This window comes from Sphaeramia orbicularis, chromosome 13, assembly GCF_902148855.1.
Source record: "Sphaeramia orbicularis chromosome 13, fSphaOr1.1, whole genome shotgun sequence".
NCBI lineage: Eukaryota > Metazoa > Chordata > Actinopteri > Kurtiformes > Apogonidae > Sphaeramia > Sphaeramia orbicularis.
This window is the reverse complement of record NC_043969.1, coordinates 33932814-33952785: the sequence shown is the minus strand read 5'-3', so window position 1 is coordinate 33952785 and position 19972 is coordinate 33932814. Positions and strand designations below refer to the sequence as shown.

General features: G+C 39.6%; 1 protein-coding gene across 5 annotated transcripts in view; it reads left to right on the top strand.

Annotated features, from left to right (window-relative positions):
* stim1a (stromal interaction molecule 1a) overlaps positions 1-17497 on the top strand; it is a 29754-nt gene extending 12257 nt beyond the window's left edge. For 2 of the 5 annotated variants that reach the window (XM_030151763.1, XM_030151762.1), the window contains exons 7-14: positions 3264-3441; positions 9202-9379; positions 9906-10073; positions 10257-10357; positions 11634-11863; positions 12774-12854; positions 13443-13860; positions 14832-17497. In XM_030151763.1, the coding sequence (XP_030007623.1) occupies positions 3264-3441; positions 9202-9379; positions 9906-10073; positions 10257-10357; positions 11634-11863; positions 12774-12854; positions 13443-13860; positions 14832-15342 (1865 nt within the window). In that variant the 3' untranslated portion in view covers positions 15343-17497. The remainder of the gene's footprint in view (positions 1-3263; positions 3442-9201; positions 9380-9905; positions 10074-10256; positions 10358-11633; positions 11864-12773; positions 12855-13442; positions 13861-14831) is intronic. The other 3 variants (XM_030151765.1, XM_030151764.1, XM_030151766.1) reach the window with 3 other exon arrangements.
* The last annotated feature ends 2475 nt before the right edge of the window (positions 17498-19972 follow it).

Sequence of the window (19972 nt, the reverse complement as noted above, 5' to 3'; positions counted from 1 at the left end):
TCATTTAGGCTAAAATAAACCTCACTAGACATCCCAGTACTTCATGTAACTCCCTCACAGTAGAAAACTGACCATGTTAAAACATCAACCATCCTGACTGCTGCTTTTAAAGTTTTCTGTGATATGATCCCATTTTGTTCCATTTCATTGTATTTTTCAGTCTTGCATTTACTTGCTCATCTACTCACCAAACTTACTCATTGACTCGGTTTACTTCTGAAAGAAAGGGGTATTGTTTTATCACCGGTATCAGTTTCAGGGGTTGAGGAAATGAGGTGAGACCTTGCTGCTTTGTATTCCATACACGCCTCTCTGCGTACTGAGACAAACAGCACCCATCACTCTCCAGTATCAGTACTTGTCTTGTTGTCTTTTGTAATTCTTTTTTTCCTGTAAATTTTTCTAGCATTACAAAGGATGGGTGTGTCTGCATCTTTGCTGTACTTTGTTTTTTTTTTTTTTTTACTTAATCAGTGAAAAGTGGGAAGACTGGTTCCCAGAGTGACTGCCAAGAAATACATTTATCCCCACAAAAAACAACAAATCATTGTTAAAAGCATAGTGTTCTGAAGTTGCCGTGTGACGTTGCACAGCCATGATTTGCATGACTAGGTACCTAATGTCGGTGGAAAAATGTTGATTTAAGGTTGTAGAAAGTGTGAATAATTCGTACAGTCCATCTTCACCTTCCGATTCGCTTCACTGGAGACAACTACAGTCGCGGAAAAAAATTATTAGACCATCAAAAGTCATCAAAAACAATGGTTATGCAATCAAGTACTAACTCCTGTGTGTATCATGTGATTAAAACACACAGAAAAGAAAACATGGAATGCCTAAAAGCACTGTTTTTGGCAGTACAATGCCATAGTTATTGATGTAAGAACTTAAGTGGTTTTGGTTATTATCAAGAAAACCTTGGAGAATGGCTAGATATCAGCTCTTAAATTAAACTCTTGCGAGCTATTTTTGTTGTTATCATTATATTTGTCCAAACAAATTGACCTTCAGCTGTATCAGGCATTAAAATGAACAAGAAATTGAAGACAAGGGTGGTCTAATAAGTTTTTCTGTGACTGTATATAAGTGGAGTTGAGGAGTAGTGATAGAAACAGATGTATGTGGTCATTGGTGAGGGGCCATCATAAAAGGCAGCATTAGCAGTGAAAAGAATCTGCAGGAGGCTGTACCGTGTAGGGGTCTGTGTCTGGCATGTGTCATTGTGGATGTGTGTTTTTTCCGGTCACACCCCAAGGAAGACATCCACTAGGAGTGTCTGGCTTTGACAGCCTCTCAAAGCCAGGGGGTCCCAGCATAATGCAGACTGACTCATTACATACACCAGCAGCATATGAAGACATGTGACAACAATTAGCCATCCCTAATCTGCTACAGACATGGACACAAGCACAATGGAGCAAACATATGAGGTCCAGTCATTTCCAGCATAGCGGTTAATTAAATGTCACTTCATGCTCTGTAGGTAGTATTCCTGAAAGATAGAGGATGCCATGTTTGTGTAAGGAACGAATGACAGGCTAGATATGAGGGATGACAGAGGCTACGTGTGTTTCCTGTTGTAAGATTGGTAAATAGACTGGGAGGCTCATCTAGCATCAAGAAATTATTTTACAATGGCCATATAATGCTGTATTACCGGATGAATCTGCCTTGCACACATGATTTTCAGCCACACACTGTGATCTCACTTTTGCTCGTTCAGAGGTAATATATTGCCAATAAGATGCAGCTGAAGTCTAGTTATTCTGCTCTTCTTACTTATTCAGTAGATTTAGGAGCAGGCAGGATCTGTGCTGTAGATTTTTTTTCAGTCTTTGGTTGCTTTGCTGATTCTAGCAGCTTTGCCTTTTTTTTTATCTGTGACACAATAGAAGCGCAAACTGTCCAAGTTTTGTGATTAACCTGTAAGCAACTTTGTAAGCAAGTCCACAGAAATATACACAGCTCTCTAAGACTATGTTCAGGCAGCAGGTCTTAATATGCAATTTGGGTTTTTTTGTGTGCTCGTTCATATTACACATTAAGTGCGACTTCTAGCACTTTTGAGTATGAACTGAATGCAACCCTGAAGGGACCCACATGCACATAAGAGGTCCTGACATAATACGTGACCATGCAGGCACGCACTGTGTTTACAGAAGTAAGTATATTTTTCCTGCCACTTCTCCTCCTGGGACGCAGAATTCTGTTGTTTGTCGCATTTCAGTGATGTACAGGTCAGATAAATGCGACCTGGCCGTTCAGACTGAAGTCGCAAAGTAAAATATCAGATATGTATTGGATTTAGGACCACATATGAAAGTGGCCTGGTTCAGATTTATGCTGCTCAAAATGTCTTTAACAGATCGAATACAGGTCACATATGGGCAAAAAAAATCCTATTTGGGACACATTTGCCTGCAGTCTGAACGTAGTCTAAGAGCTGTGGAGAGAGATATGTTCTTTTCTACCTCTCTGGTTCTCCCTGATGATTATGAATGAGAAATAATTAGAAAGGTGGTGACATTTTGTAACCACACAAAGCAATCATGTGAATAGAGAAATGTGGCAGGGGGTGATAGTTTCGTTCTGGATGCAGTTTGGCCTGGCTCTTTGTGAGAAGTATCTGTTACTACAGGAACTACATATATGGGTGGCATCTCTCATCTTCCTGATCTCATTTGAAGATTGCACAGAGTGAAGACTTTTTTTTTTCCCTAATGTTACTTCCTTTTTTTGTTTCACTCCAGGAAGTGGAAGCTATATTTTGACATATTTCACTTGCACACCCTTCTGCAGGGTTTGCAAGAAAGAACTTGCCACATTGTGCAGCATGTATATGACTGTGTAATCACACACTGTGCCAATATGCTGCAGGACAAACAGACAGTGTCCTCATTTGACTTTTGGTTCAATTGTATGATACTGGCTGTAGAACTTGTCACTGTTTGAATGGTGACTTAATCTAATCCGAAGCTACTTTTGTATCCGTTTCCATTATTTTGTTTCTGCACCTGATGTTTAACAGAATGCAGAAAACTGAAATAGCGTGTGTTAAGCTGGCTTTATCATGGTCTTTTGCACTAGGCCCCTCTCACCACAACCTGACTACCAGTCACTAACATTTCTATTTGTGTCACCCCACAACACTTGCAGTAGGACTAAGATAACCTGAGTTTCACACATGGTCAACATAAAACATCTCTCTCTCTGTCTCTCTCACAACTCTTATTCTTGATCTTTTTCTGTTTTGTTTTTTTCAGTGAACAGACATAACCACTTGAAGGACTTTATGCTGGTGGTATCAATAGTTATCGGCATGGGTGGCTGCTGGTTTGCCTACATCCAGAACCGCTACTCTAAGGACCACATGAAGAAGATGATGAAAGATCTGGAAGGCCTGCAGAGAGCAGAACAGAGCCTCCACGACTTACAACAGAAGTGAGGGTTTTTCCCACACACCCACACAACAAACTCTTTTCTATGACGCTGATATTATGAGTAAAGTATTTCACACATTCCATTTAATTTACATTTCAACATACAACTCAGAGGCTGGGTTTCTTCCAGTATACCATGCTTCTATACTTAACAACTCTGTTTTACCTTAAATGTTCATTATCAACTTAAAACGTACCTGGACTAATTGTAACAAGTCATCAAACCTTGTGCCTCTATAACAGTTTTGGTATTGAAAGAATGAGTGAGTTATTACATGTGAACTATTTGAGGTGATATTGCACCCTTGTTCTTTTTGCATAACGGATAAAGCTGAGTTTTGCACCTGGTGTTTAGCATTGCAAAGACACAACCTGTCCCTACTCGAAATAGATGCAGTAAATCTGTCAGTATTAACATTTTGCTATGCAAATAAGGTATATGTGATTGTTGGCATGTAGTGGTTCTTAATCCTATATAATCCTTCAGTCATAGATCAGACATCTCAGTCTTCAGCGTTGCATGAATAAAGCCCCATTATTGTTATAGTGAGAAGTGAAATACTTCTGGGTAATGAGACTGTTAAAGTAATTTGTCAGACATATTAGACAAAAATTACTGACAAGTAGAACTGTTGCATGTAAATGAGGTTGAATGTAACCACTGAATTTATTATTTATTAAATCACAGCAAAGCATTGATGGCAAGATTTTTGTAGTGTAATCACATGAGCTGTTCAAGGAAATTACAGTATACACAGTATACCTTCTTATAACTTTCACTCTTTGGTCAAAATACTTGGGTAAAAGGCATTGCTAATCTTAAATACTGGCTCTTAGTATTTCATCCATGAAATATTTAATCTAGATCAAGTTTTACATGATGCATGAATAGATGCACCTTCACAATAAGAAGAGCTAGTTTCTTGCACGTTGTACACAACATAGTGGATTCTAACATGCATTAGGCTGTTTCTACCTTAATGATGAAATGTTCTGAATGAGTTGGTCTTTTATCAGGAGCAAAATATAAGCAATCAGCAGTATGATAAACAATAAAAGCTACAGAGAAATCAGGCTATTTTGGTCCAGTTAATGCTTTAAAGAATGCTTGGTATGTGCGTTTAAGCGTGCAATGTCTTCTTTCTTTCCTTTAAAGGATTCTTACAAGGTTTCACCTCATTCGCAGGTCAGTTAAGTTTTATAAAGATGATCGAACGATTGCCAGAGGTCATACCCGCTGTCTGGAGAGTCTTGATTCAGAGGTGGTGATGTTTTGTACTTGTAATTTTAAGTGTGTTGAAAGTAGGATGCAGGGACAGGACTCAGAGCTGGATCTGCGTTCACTAAAGCCTTCATGTTTTGCATTGCATAGATTTTTTTGTGATTGGAAAGTATGTGTCACTATTGCTATAGATTTGTTATATATTAGTATGTGACCAGTGTATGTGTGATAGTTGGTCAGTTTAAACATGTTGTTTCTGACAAAAATTAAGATTTGCTTTCTTGGCTCATTTTACCTTGGTTACTTTTCATAGCATATTCCGTAAAAATGTTTTGCTATTCTGTGCACAGAGTTGATTGCGATCTGATGTTGATGGAGGAACAAAGCTCCTGTAATTGCCAAAATGGAAAGTGTTGTTCCCCCTGAGATGCTGCAGTATGTTAGTGCTAGTTTGGAAATTAGACATAGGCTCAGTCCCAATCACTGGCCTGAGAACAGAGCAGTGACAGGCATCGCCACATGATTGCAAACATTCCTGGCTTGATGCTCAGTGACAGAAAACGGGGATAGATGAGCTGTTGCAGGCATCAAAACTTTCAGGCCATTTAACAGCCCGTATTACCACTATGGGGTTGTTCTTTGTATCAGCTGGCTATTTTGGAAACATGTTTTTGAAATATGAGAAGACAGGGTCTGTTTAGCAGCACTTTGAATGTGCCTAATTTACTGTTTTTACTTTCTGTGCCCTTATAGAACAGCTTCTTTACACTGTACCATCTCCATGTACCTGCAAAGTAGTGTGCAATCTTTGCCTCCTAAATACCAACCAAAAATGTCATTCACCGCTCCAGAGGGGGCAAATCATGGAGGTTAGAGTCTGTCCTCTGAAGGGCTGCCAGGTCATTCTGTGTGTTGCCTCTGTGGCTTTATACCTCGATCAGCTGTGAAAACACACCTGTCAATGCCAACTTTGAAGTGAAGTGGGATCTCACGTTTCATTCTTGCTAAGCTAATTGCTCCTATTAAACACTCTCATCCAGATCAGACAAGAAAACTGAGCGCACATCTCAAAACCGTACAAGACTTCAGTATACAGTGTATCTGTGGATACTTAAACTGTATTGTAGAGATCATGATGTTTTATGTCACCCAGCTTTTGTTTACCAACTTCCAAGAACACCTGGATCCACATTATCTCAACAAACCCATAGAGCCAGTTCCGTAGACGAGTACACATTTGTTGGCAGAACACATCATCTCACGTGTCTCGTTCTTCCTTAATGTGACTTGCATATAAACAGTGCAGTTTGAGTAACGGCATGGCGACTGGCAGTGTGGAGGTTCAGGGACTGCTTAGAAAACCAGAACAGTTGTCGCTGAGCGAGGCGTTTGTGAAGTAGACAAACCATGACCAAGGCAACAGATGTAGGAGAGAAGTGACTGAAGTGGGCCTTTTTTTTTTTTTTTTTGCCACAGGCATGTTAGTATTTGAAGCAAACACCGAGCAGGAAGATGGCCAAGATATGGACAAAATCATCTTATGTAATGTCATGTCACGGATAAAAGCATTCATGTGAAAGTAGGCTCTATAATGGTTTGCACTGTTGTAAATAACCATACTGACCTTTATAATATCTGATTATCTTCTTTTTTATTTGAAACTTTCATACAAACACCTACTGATTAGAAATACCCCACTTTCATGTTTACTTCATACAAATGTCCAGCATGCAAAATACTATCAAAAGGACAAACATTACTGCTATGAAGAGACAGTATTTGCCACAAAATAAAAATATCCATTTTTTTCTATCATCACAAGATGTATATCATGATGTTGCACAGTTCTAGTAGAGAATGTGGATTTACTGATGCTAATAAGGACTGTAGATTTGAGATGGGTTCTACAAATATTAGCTACAAATCTTTTAAAGTATCAACAAAGTATTAAGTCTGCTTGTTACAATAGGAAAAGTGCATTCTTATATGTTCATTTGAAGAATATTTGAGTTTTTATTACTCAATTTAAGTTCTTATTCACTGCCAAATACAACTGATCTATTTATCAAATATATCAACAAAAAATCATTGTTTTTATTCTAAAATAATAATGTATTGTTACTGTATACTTTATTACATTTTAAGACTGCAATTTAACTCGTGTATTTTAGTTTTATTATGAAACAGTCATTGGTTGTAGATCAGATTCCACCATGTGTGTTGGAGCGCTGCAGATACTCTTACTGTCACTTTAACTCATATTGTCGGTCACTGTTACTAGACGAGAACAGACTTGCACTTCCTGCACTACATGTTTTTGAGCTGAGAGAGTGAGAGAGTTATGTCCTCTGTCTGTGGCCGTGCCTTTCCTCCTGATCCCTGCTGCCAGCTGCTCTCTTTCCATACCTTTAAGCAGATCCTGGGGTGGTATCAAGTGGCCTGGCCCAAGCATGACTTCCCTGTTGGGAGACAGTGGGAGGAGGGTCTAACTGGACCTGGATTTCCTAGGTGCCTGTTACAACACAGACTGACCCGGCCTCTGCCTCGCTGGTGGGACATGGTGTTAAGCGTGGCTGCTAGTGCTAATTCACCCACATTTGGTCTTGGGTGTGGTTTGCAGACAGATGTCCTGGAAAAGGGCAGTCGGCAAGGACAGGAGCTTGTATCAAGGGTGTCATAGGCATTAAAAACTTAATAGTAGCAAGAAACAAACAGTACATGTGCATACATACTAGCATGTCAATTACCTGTGGTGTGCCAAAGCTGCAGAGACACGGTGTCTGTGACCTGATCACACGGAATTTGGTGTCTTCTCTTGGGCCATTGTAGCTCTGCCAGTGCTGTCAAATCTCAGCTAGAGAATGGCAGAGGTCAGGGTCGAAAGCATTAGCAGGACTGCCCACCACCCACATTTTCCATAGCTAGCTGTCTGGATCACCTTTCATTTCACTCCACTTTTCTGCTCCCTCTGCTGTTGTGTTGATCCCTGCAGGAGGAAAGTGCTGCACCCTAGTGACTGAAATACAGCATTGCTTGTTAACTTTAAATCCAAGCAAAAGTTTTATGTAGTAACAGACACTGGAATTGTTTATGGTGAATTATTGCAGGACTTCAGTTTATCACTTTGATTTTTTTTTTTTTTTAATCAGCATAAGGAGAGCTAGTCCTTTGACAGTCACTTAAACACTGGTGTGAGAGTGTGTATGTAAAAATGATTATGTAATATGCAACAAGCCCTACTGAGAGAAGAGTTTTTTTAATAGGCAAATCTAAAAATATCCCACTTGACAACTCATATGTTCAAAATACTACAGGGGGCGTCGGGTACCACTGTACTGTTCTAAAATGGCATACCAACAGCTGCTCCCATTCTTGGCTTTGCACCCTCTGATGTCAGTTTATTGTGAGCAGTCTAGCAGCTGCAGATAGCTTTCTGCTTTCTAAACGTTAGCCATTGTTTCCGGTGATGCATTGCTGATGCAAGTGTGGCATTCCTGACATATGTGGCACTCACATGCTTACCTGTCACAGCCACAGAAAAAAAAAAAAACACTTGCACCTATAACTCTGCAGTGTTTCTTAAGCGGTTTTCAGACCGGCCAGCCCAGTGTTGGAGCTGGTTCCCACAGCAGTTCATACCATTATGCGAGCCCATGACGAGTCATCGACAGAGGGCGTTGCTTCGCCACCAAAAAATGAAAAAAGGAGCTGTTGTATTGCTACTGTTTTGTCCCTCCCTCAACACTTACCATAGATGTAGTAGGACTAATGCATGAAAGGATAGGTTGTAGGAGAAAAACCGCATGTCTGCAAATGAATGTACGAGCAGCAATAAAGATGAAGTCCGGTTTTTATTTAATGCAACACATGACATTACAACTCGGTTTCTTGGCCATTTTCCACACTCGCATTTTCTTGGTTTGTTTATTTTTCTGCTTATGACCCAGATTGACCTGGTGACGTCCATTATGTCGTCACAGTTCGCTTGGAAAAAACAGGTTTTACTTTGTGCCCGTCGTGAACCAAAACTTTGGTTGTGTGCACACGTTGGCCGGTTTGAGATTAGGTGCGGGAACCGGCACAGGCACGGTTCTCTGTCGGCCTGAAAACAGCTTTAGAGCCCTTTAGTTTGGCTCCTATTAAGTAGCAAGTCAGCATTCTCCTCCTTTTCCTCTGTCTGTGTGTTGCTGTTTTTAATGTCCCCTTTGCTACATGAAAGAGCAACCAACTCCCAAGTTTTATAAAGACTTTTGTCATACAATAAAGCAAGCATCATTGGGTGTGGATGTTTTCATTTTCTGGGATTTAGATGCTGTAATGCCAGGGTTACGTCCATTAGTGTAAACGTTCCGCTAAAACTAGGAGTTTTTCCCCCTATTTCAAAATGATGGTAGTTTCAGACAGGCTCTCTCTGACGCTGGCAGATTGGGAAGGATAAGTCCAACTGTGTGTGACTATCCTTAAAAGGCTGTTGATACCTGGTTATTTAGTTTTTAGAGGCAGCCTAATTATGTTTGCCTTTCCCGTGCTCGTCCGCAGGCTGCAGATTGCGCAGGAGGAGCACCGCACAGTCGAGGTGGAGAAAGTAAACCTCGAGCAGAAGTTGAGAGATGAGATCAACACAGCCAAGCAGGAGGCTCAGCGACTGAGGGAGCTGCGAGAGGGCACCGAGAATGAACTAAGCCGCCAAAAGTACGCAGAAGAAGAGCTGGAACAGGTACTGCATTACAGAGAGATTGATTTTGAAGTAGATCTAGGGAAAACACTGAAACACAGTGACCGTTGTGGGATAAACTTATTGTGTGGCAACCTCACAGTATGTTTAGGTTTCTCAGATTCACACTGACTATAGTATAAATACACCCACTGAAGACTTTGTCCATTAGGAATTTGGCAGTAACAGCAGAGCAAAGCCCACACAAGTGAGAAAAACACTCATACATGAGTATTTGCCTGAAGGTTTGTTACTGTGGACCTAATTTATCTAATTTCTACACTGGTTTCATAGTTATTGCAATACTTAATTCAGAAATACAATATTAAAACAGAGAATTCTACCTTTGCTCCAGTTGTAAATATAGCACCTTGGTTTCACAGTGGTTGGTTCTATCCTCAGTATATGACGACATACAGTGTGTCCAGTCCTCTGTAAGCTAAATATCACAATTACAAAGAGCTTTGATGATAATTGGAGAAAAACAAGTTCATTGTTTTATTTATGTGTTGTGTGATATTTGTGCTAGGTACGCATGGCATTGAAGAAAGCAGAGAAGGAGTTGGAGTCTCGCAGTGGCTGGTCACCACCAGAGTCTCTCCAAAAGTGGCTGCAGCTCACACATGAGGTAGAAGTGCAATACTACAACATCAAGAAGCAAAATGCAGAACGGCAGCTCCTGCTGGCCAAAGAAGGGGTGAGCATGTAAAAAAAAAAAAAAAAAAAATGAAAAAAAAAAAAAAAAAAAGTCAAATACTGCATATCTGCATATGTGATTAAATACTATTGAACTTTACCTGCAGGTAAGATTCTACCTTAACAGATTATGTAGATAGTATCAGTGGAGCAAAGATAAATGTTTGGACATTTGTTTTAACAGGCAGAGAAGATTAAGAAAAAGCGGAACACTCTCTTCGGGACTTTCCATGTGGCTCACAGCTCCTCCTTAGATGATGTAGACCACAAAATCCTGGCAGCAAAGTAAGCAAGAAGATTGTATTGATGGATGACTTTTTGTAGAATTTTAACGGTTATTTTTATTTTCATAAATTAAAATAATCGTCAGATTTATGTTTAGAGATACTCAGTTTAAAGAGATTTTAGCACATATTTACTGTAAAGAGCAAACTTTGAAACAGCAGATAGATTTCTTGATTTGTGCAATTGAAGAGGTGGCACAATTTCCACTATATTTGGTATTTAAAATAATGATTAATACCTGATTTGTGTTGGATAATGACATATAAAAGACTTGTATATAACAGTAAACATAACTTGCTATTAAAAAGTATTTTTTTAAAGACTTTATTTTTCAATTTTGAAATACATATCTACATCAGCATAGGATATATGAACTAGTTCAAGGCAAAACAACATACAAACATCAAACCCCACCCACAACCCAAAGGCTCAGAGAGAAGGAAAAAATAATGAGAAAAGGGGGCACACAGACTGTATTTTATCATGAAAAAAAAATGTAAATTAAGATAACAGTCTGTTGCATACTGGTTGCATTAATAGTCTGTCTTTGTAAACAGTTATATGATACCAAGGGTCACTGCAAAAATGAGGACAGAAAGGAAAAAAGAGAAGGAATGAAGAAGTTTACTGGAAGAGGATGCCTTGAATGAAATTTACAAAAGGGTTCCAAGTTACAGTGCAATCCCTAAGCTTTTTATGTATTCTGTAAAAAAGTATTCTTTTAAAACGAGATTTGACAATGACATTTTAAAGTCTGACACATTGTAGGCAGGTGTTTTTCCAGCAGTCTTCTGTTGATACTTAGCATAAAGGAAACAAATGACAGTGTTGCTAAAATATTTACGGGTTCATATGGTATTTTGTGAATCTACAGTTCATATTATGTCATGTAAATGTCATGTCCACTTCACTCAGAAACCAGGTCTTCATACTCCAAACTGCAGTGAACCACACTACATGCACATCGTTTTAGGGAGGAAAGAGACGTGATAATATTTATCCAATTAGCAGAGCCAATTTGGCTATGCTGCTCTGTTGGAGTGTTAATACAGTACAAATCCTCATTCGTAAATGTTTTTTTTAATGTAAAGTTTGGAAACAGGAGTAGGATGATAGAATATCAACAGTACACTGAAATAAGAAAGAGCCGACATCTGTAAGATCAGTCACATACAATTATCATGATTTTTTTTTCCTCATGCAGCTTTATTTAATTTAGGATGTAGCCTTTCCTCTGTTCATGTCATCTTCTTTCACGTTCTCCTCATCTTTGCAGACAAGCTCTAGGCGAGGTGACCGCTGCTCTACGGGAGAGGCTGCATCGCTGGCAGCAGATAGAAATCCTCACAGGTTTCACCATCGTCAACAACCCAGGCCTCCCCTCCCTGGCCTCAGCCCTCAATCTGGACCCCACCTTTATGGGCGGCAGAGCAACACCTCAACACTTCATCATGTCTGATGACATGGACGACTTGGACGAGGATGTCATGCCTGGAATTCTGCAATGTAAGGGTTCATCCGAATCTGTGGGCCATTCGGTGGGGAGTAGCAAACGAACCCCTAAACCCTCCAAGGGCCTGCTGGGGAAAAGCAAAAGCCAGCCCACATGAGAATTTGGACCTTTTTAATGCTTCAAATACCTGAATCTGTCCTTAAGGCCTCCATGTCGATGGAGGTAGAGGGGGCACATGTCGATGAAGGAATAAGTGTTGTTCTACATTTGTTTTATGTGAAACATGTAAATTCACTTCATTGTCTTTTTTTCCACACAATTCCAGTTGATTGCCTTTTGTTAATTGGTCTCATTTTGGATCAAAGTGTTTACTTGACTCAGTCGACACACAAGACTGAAAACCTCTGTGACTTTCTTTTGGAAATTGAACTGTTAAGATAAATATACTGTTTAATGAGAACAAGCTCTTGTGCTGACGTATTTGTAGTAGTTGTGTCGTAATTGCTACTTGACCTTTCAAACTTACTTTTGATCAAACAATTGCAAAAAAGAAAAGGTTATATGTAGTTAGCAACCATTTTCCTCCATAAGCACAGGTATAATTCTGATTTGAATACTAAAACGTATATCTCAGCATTTTAACCGACAGTTCTTGAACATATATCACATGAAGCTAACCAAATTGATGTTTTGTAGATGATGTTTTTGTAGCTATGATTACCTGATTACAGGCTTTTTGTTTGACTTACTGTTGTGACAGAACCTTACACATAGTAGGTTTGGGTTTGACAAACAGCAGGGGAAAGCTGTACTACAGAATCCCTTTTGCGGCTGAAATAGTGAGTAAGTCTTTAAATCAACATTAATTGCACTCCTTATTTCACTCCCCCCTTCTCCCCCCCCACCACCACCACCTTTCCTGGCATTTTGGCTCCCACTGCTGTCTTATTGGCCTCACTACAGATGGCACTCTGCTGTTGGAACGGCGAGCCAGTGACCTGTGGTCCATCGGTTCAGACTGTCAACCCGTGTGGAAATATCCTGGTTGGCCATTTATTCATGCCCTGCCCTGCCCTCTGACCTCCCTGTGTCTTCCTTTGACTCAGAGTCATACAGAGCTACAGTGTTTTTGAATTGGACAGTCAACTGAAAGGAAAAAAACAATCCTCCGCTGTGTTAATCTAAAACACCCTTGCCTTATTTGCTTGCCTGCCACATTTACTTCACTGTAATGTCACCACATACTGCACTCCGGCTTTCCTTCTGTAATATCCCACTTAGTTTAATGTAGAATGTTTTCCTAAGAGAGCTATTTATTTTGTTTTTTTCTCTAACCTGTTTTATTTGTATCTGTAACCTTTTACAATGTTACCCCCCCTTTTTTTGGTGTTATAAAGACAAGAGGTGTTGGGAACTGTAGTGTGGTGCACATAAAAAGTAAATTGGCTTTAAGATGTAGCTCTGTAGCACAGCTTTGCAGTTACTTTCCCTAAAATACCTTAAACCCATTCAAATGTATCCCAGCACCCAACTGTCTTTCCTGAAATCTCCCATTTGGTTTCCCCCTCGTGCTGTCCGTCATCAGCTGTTTAATGTGTGTTTGTCAGTAACCCTCTTGTTCTGTGCCCACAGCTCCCAGTATGGTGTCCCTGCGTCAGCGCCACATTGACCCCCAGCTGGCCATGGGCTCCCAGAGGTTGGTAGAGGGTAGCCTGTTGTCAGGGCAGCAGGGAGAGGGGACCCCATACCCATCCAGGTCTAGGGCTACCTTGAGACAGTCGCGCAGCCAGTCGTTCGGGCAGCTCGAGAGTCTCCCCCTGGCTCCTCCTCTTTCCTCAGCTGTGTCTCACCCCTCCATCATCTGTACCTCGAACCTAAGCCCTCAGTCCCTGTCCTCGTCTTCGTCCTGTTTGCCCGGCTCTCTGGGTGGTGCTGTAGCGCCTCATTGCTCGCATATATATCACACTTCTTTTCAGCCCATGGACCCCATTCCTGATTTCACCTTCTCAGATGCCTCCAATGTTCACTCTTCATGCAGCGACAGCTTCGGGTACCCATCTCTTTGCAACTGTCCACACAGCGCATGCGTGTGCGTTCTCTGTTCTCCAAATGCTGTTACTTCATTCCAACCAGGATAGTTTTTCATTAATGTCTCCCTCTTTAACACATCTTTAGTTTTGCCGTGCTTTTTTTAGTTTTCTCTTTTTCTTTTATTGTAAGGTTCAGTGTGTAACATTCAGAGGGTTTTTAGAAGTACCCTTGCCATATTTCTGCTGTAGCGTAAAACAAACAAACCTTTTCTGTTTTATGGCAAGTGGCATCAGGCATTAAAACTCATCATCACTTTGTAGGATTGTGTGTGATCAGAGTTAATATTCCAGTAACTGAGGGTGACATCACACCTCCTTCATCTGGTCTGGGTTTTCAGTGTCCAGTTTGATCTAAAGCAGGCCTGTGAAACCACGTCTAGACCACAGCGGAAATGGTATTTGGTGGCTCAGTTTGATCTAGTCTGACACTACCTGTTGTTGCCAGAAAATTAAAATGAGATATTAAAATACACACAGTGATGTAACCAGACCAAATGTATGCAATGTTAAAAAATTTTTTTTTTTAAATTCAGGTGTGAAGCCACCCTGCAAATTTGAGAATAGACACATTTAATGCTGGGTCAAATGAGGGTGGTATGAGTTTAGTAGCCAACACAGGGGAGGGTGAGATGAGGGGTATTCAGTTGAAGCAAACTTGGTGCTAGCTTCCATTAAAGGTTACACACTGAGCCTTTCTTTGCATCTGATGGGGCCACAGTATATATATGCTTACAGTCTTTCCAACCCTTCTGTGTTCCCAGTGTTCTTTCCCTGCACAACTAACAAGTGTGGAGTTCCAGTGTCCAGGCTGTTCCCAGCGTGTCCATGGCTTTGCAGGCGTAGTGTAGATACACAGCATGCAAGGCTTGTTTGGGTCTGTTTTTTTTTTTTTTTTTTCCTCATTGCCTCTAACTTGTGGTTTCTCCCACAGGGACCTAAATCGCTCTGACTCTGACTCCTCCCTGTCCCTCTCTCAAGTCGGTGATCGGCTTTCGGCCTATAGCTCCAAAGGTCACCTAATCAAGCCCACCTCCCTCATGCACGGCCTGTCCAGCCGTGCCGACGATTCCATCTCGTTGCTCGCTCACACCCCCAACGGAGGGAACCGCCTTCACGAAATGAATCAAGCCGAATTCGTGCCCGACAGCCCCATCCTCATGAAGAAATTATACGGCATAGAGAAGTCACCCAGTGTGGGGGAGATCAACAGTTTGTCAGAGTCTTCACGCTCTCTCAGCCCCAATTCCACCGAACCTGACACTCCGTCACCTACAGGAGGGCAACCGGGGGCCGCGGGAGCAAAGGGCAACAGCCGGATCCCACAACTGTCATCCAAGAAGAGCCCCCTGGAGGAGGACAGTGGCTCAACCGGAGAAGACACAGATTCCACTGCCAGCCGCAAGAAACACACCTTCAAGATCTTCAAGAAACAGAGGAAATAAGGGCTAAATGAACTAGAGGCTGTTAAAGTCTGACTGTATTCCTCATTGGTCTGTTTTTGAGAAAAAAAAAAAAGTCTTTTTGGGGTTCATTAATGGTCAAATGATGGCACCATTTGTGGCCGTTGTATCTTTATGTAGGTTCAGTACCTACTTCAATAAACTGGACTGAGAGAGGATCCAGCTGTTCAGTTTTATCTGCTTTTTTTGGTCAATGTAGAATATGTGGGGAATTGGTAGGTTTGTATATTGGAATGTAAAGTATTATTTATTCTGCAGGAAATTGTGCCAGTCTCAAAAGGAAGTGTGTGTCCCAGTTGGTTTTCTTTCTTGTTCAACAATCTATAACATTTTGCATGTGTTCACTTTTGTTTGACTGATCTTCGAATGCTTAGTGTTTGCTTGGTTCCTGTCGTTAATCCGCTTAGACGACACTTGATGTTTCTTTTATTACTACCTAACCACCTAGCCTACAAGTCCAAAGTGAATGCGCTCTTTTTTTCTTTTTTTTTTTTTCAATGAATACTTAGTGTTTGTTGATGGTTAAAAGTTTTTCTGTCTTTTGTTGTCTTCTCTTTGGCTGAGCAAAATGGCACATTGAAAAACCTTGAAACAGATGCTTAGTAGTAAATTCACACTAGTACAATAACCAACATGACTGGTGGTGAAATTAATTACACTTCGGTTTTGGCTTTTTAAAAAAGTGCAAATACAGCAATAGTTTGTACTTAGTATAATTTTATTTAGACTTCCCAGGAGAAAAAACGTATAAAAAGTGCAAATTAATAGAGTTAAATTTGGATCTCAGGAGCACCTGAATGATATTTCTGTTGAGTGCATGTGTGCATGAGAGCGTGAGAGAAATGCCCAGCTTTAATACAAAAAAGATGGTGCACACAAAGTTGAACACTCATCAATTTACACTTATCTTGATATTTAAGTAGACGTAGGTGTATTTGTGTCATTGGGCAGAAAAATCAGCTTCACCAAAACTTTTAACATGACAGTCTTAAACACCAGAGATGGTTGTAAAATGACATTTTAGCTTGTTAAAAAAAATAAAAGTTACAGTTACTGTAATTCTACATGTTACACAATGATGTTACATCCATTTCAGAGGCTGTTCTCAAAGTATTACCTTCGTGGCAACTGCTATCCTCTGTTTTGTGGTTTGTTTGAAGTAAATTTTTTTTGTTAGACAATAAAACTTAACAGCAAACACGATTTTGTCAGTGACAAATGGGTGCTGGAAAGGGCTGTAGTTACTCGGCAGAATCATTTGCTCTGAACGAGAGAAATTTTCTAGTTACCAAATTTTAATTTTTGTGGTATCTATAAGGTGTACAAGCAGAGTATCAATCATGTCAAAGTGCCAAATCCCTCTTCCTGTCTGAGGCCTTTGTAATGTGTGCAGCCCCCCTTACACAGAACACAAAGTCTGTAACGTATTTAAGGTACATTCTGTTAAATCTGAGAGTCTAAGGGTATTTCTACAACTTTATTATCAGAACAGTGTGTTTACATATGTTGTAGACGGTTTCACTCCTCAGACTACCACAAAAAACAACCTTGTACCAGTTTTATTACTGAATGCTTGACACGAGCACATAACTATGCATCAGTAGTTGTAGGTAATTACGTAGCAGGAATGCCAGTTAGGGTGCTCCTGATAAATGAACAACCAAAAAGTGCTGCAGTTACCCAGTCAGCCTCCCCAGCATCGCAATGTAACAGGTGGTTCGGATGTACAAGACACGTTTCAATACTTTCTTTTTGAAGCCAGCTAAAAATATTGATTACCCAGTGGTACTTTTTTAAATGTCATTTGTACCTCTTTTGCACGACAGAGCTGTAAATAGATTATGCCATCTGAATGTGTGAGTGTGTGTGCGTCTGTCTGCTCCCAGTATAATGCACTGTAATGTTGATGCATGTCAACTGCTGTAATAAAACCTATATTGGGTTACAAGAGTGGATCATCTTAAGCATTGGGCTCCACCCTACCTTTTTTTTTTTTTTTTTCTTCTTCTTTTTGATTCTCTATTTATGAATACAAACAGTATATTTGTACAGAGAAAATGATACTTTTGCATCTCCTGTGATGGTCTAGACTTTTATGGCACTCCTGCATGATAGCAATAAACTATTTTGAACGAAAGCGGAGCTGGTTTGTCTGTGGCGTTGCACCATTTTTTTTTTTTTTTTTAAGTCTTTTTATTGAAATTACAATGACAAGATAAAAAAAAAAAGTCATACAGTAACCAATATATGTGATGTTGGAACAAAAACACTACATCTGCACTCATATTAAAAAAAAAAAAAAAAGGGGGGGGGGGGGGGGGTTCTGCCTACTTAAAGTAAACCATTAGCCTTTCCTCTCTTTGATAAACCATCTATAGAAAACGGAATAGAATAGCTATAACACTTGTAATTAAGTGAATGTGGGTGGGGGTGTATACTACTTTTCTCTTGTTTTTTTTTTTAGTTTAAGTTTTTGTTTGTTGTCAGTTTGTTTTTGGAAAACTGGAAAGTTGGACATGCCTATACCTACACTACCAGACAAAAGTTTGGACTCACCTGGTTTTTCTTTATTTTTATGACTATTTCCATTGTAGATTCTCACTGAAGGCATCAAAACTATGAATGAACACATATGGAATTATGTAGTTTAAAAAGATGTGACAAAACTCAAAGCATGTTTTATATTTTAGATTCTTCAAAATAGCCACATTTTGCTTTTATTACTGCTTTGTGCATTCTTGGCATTCTCTCGATGAGCTTCATGAGGTAGTCGCCTGAAATGTTTTCCAAAAGTCTGGAAGGAGTTCCAAATGATGTTGAGCACTTGTTGGCCATCTGTGGTCCATCTCATATCATTTAAATAAGAAGGTGAGTCCAAACTTTTGCCTGGTAGTGTATGCTGAGAGGATATGTATACTGAAAATGTGTCCTAATAAAAAGATTATTTAAAAATATATAAAAAAATTTAAGTAATCTATAAAGGGCTGCCAAATTGAATAAAATAACTTTACATTATCTTTTTGCGAAAATTTGATTTTCTCCAAATGTTAGAGTTGTATTATGTCTTTCAACAGAGCCTAATGAGTTGGAGGATTTTTGTTCTTCCAGTTTAACAGAATAAGGCAGAGGTGTCAAACTCATTTTCTTTCAGGGGCCATATTCAGCTGAATTTGATCTCCTGTGGGTTGGACCAGTAAAATAATAGCATAATAACCATAAATGATGGCAACTCCAAATTTTTTAAAGCCAAAAATAACATTAAATAATAAAACTATTTCTATCCAAACCAAAAAAGATGTGAATAACTGGAAAAATCTGACATTTCTGAAGAAAAATAAGTGCAATTTTATCAATATTATGCCTCAACTTATGATTTCTACATGTGCATTACAGATCAGATCTACCAAGACACAAAACAGGCAGAATATTGTTAAAATTGCACTTATTTTTCTTTAGACATTCCAGGTTGTTCATATTTGTTCAGGTTGTTGACATTTTATTGTTAAAGTATATCAGAATTTAATGTTCTTTGCAATAAATCAAAGAGAAAAAATTGGTGTTGGCATTATTTAGAGGCATAATGTTATATCATTTAAAATTTGGAGTCATTATTTATAGGTTATTATGCTATTATTTTTGAGTTTGATGCCCTTGACTGTTAATATCTTCAGGGTAATTTTTGCATTTTGCACTTTGTAAATTCATCTCGTGGGTCAGATTGGAACCTTTGGCGGACCAGTTTTGACCCCCCAGGCCGCATGTTTGATACCTGTGGAATAAGGCGTCTGTCCAGTGGCGTCCCAAACCTCAAAACAACCCTCTGTTTAGGACGAAGATCCACTCCTGTTGGTTTCACACCCAACATTATTGCTATTGGGTCTGGAGGGAATTGTCTCCTAAAAATCTTGGACAAAGTCTTTGAAGTTTCAGTCCAATATCTGTTATACCATTTTGTTCTATGCACCATAAGTACAGGAGTTGGACAAAATAATGGAAACACCTTAAAAAATCAACAAAATATAATTTAATATGGTGTAGGTCCGCCTTTTGCGGCAATTACAGCCTCAATTCTCCGAGTTTTTGATTCATACAACTTGTCAATTGTTTCCAAAGGAATTTTAAGCCATTCTTCAGTTAGAATACCCTCCAACTCTTTTAGAGACGATGGCGGTGGAAATCAACGTCTTACTTGAATCTCTAAAACTGACCATAAATGCTCAATAATGTTGAGGTCTGGGGACTGTGCCGGCCATACGAGATGCTCAACTTCATTAGAATGTTCCTCATGCCGTTCTTTAACAATTCTAGCTGTATGGATTGGGGCATTATCATCTTGAGGTGAAGGTGTTTCCATTATTTTGTCCAACCCCTGTATTTGGACAGTGGAACAAATTTAGCAATTTTCCTCCATACACCACCACAGTGGATATGAAATTAAATATTGAAGATGTGTACAGAGGTAAAATGACCAAATCTGTGTCACTGTCTGAAGAAATTTGCAACAGTCTACTGTATTTTCCAAAACACGTGTTTGTTTGTTTCACATAAGTGTATTAAGTGAAATCTGATATAAATATAGAATCTGCAGATTAGGTCTAGGTGTCAAGAGTGT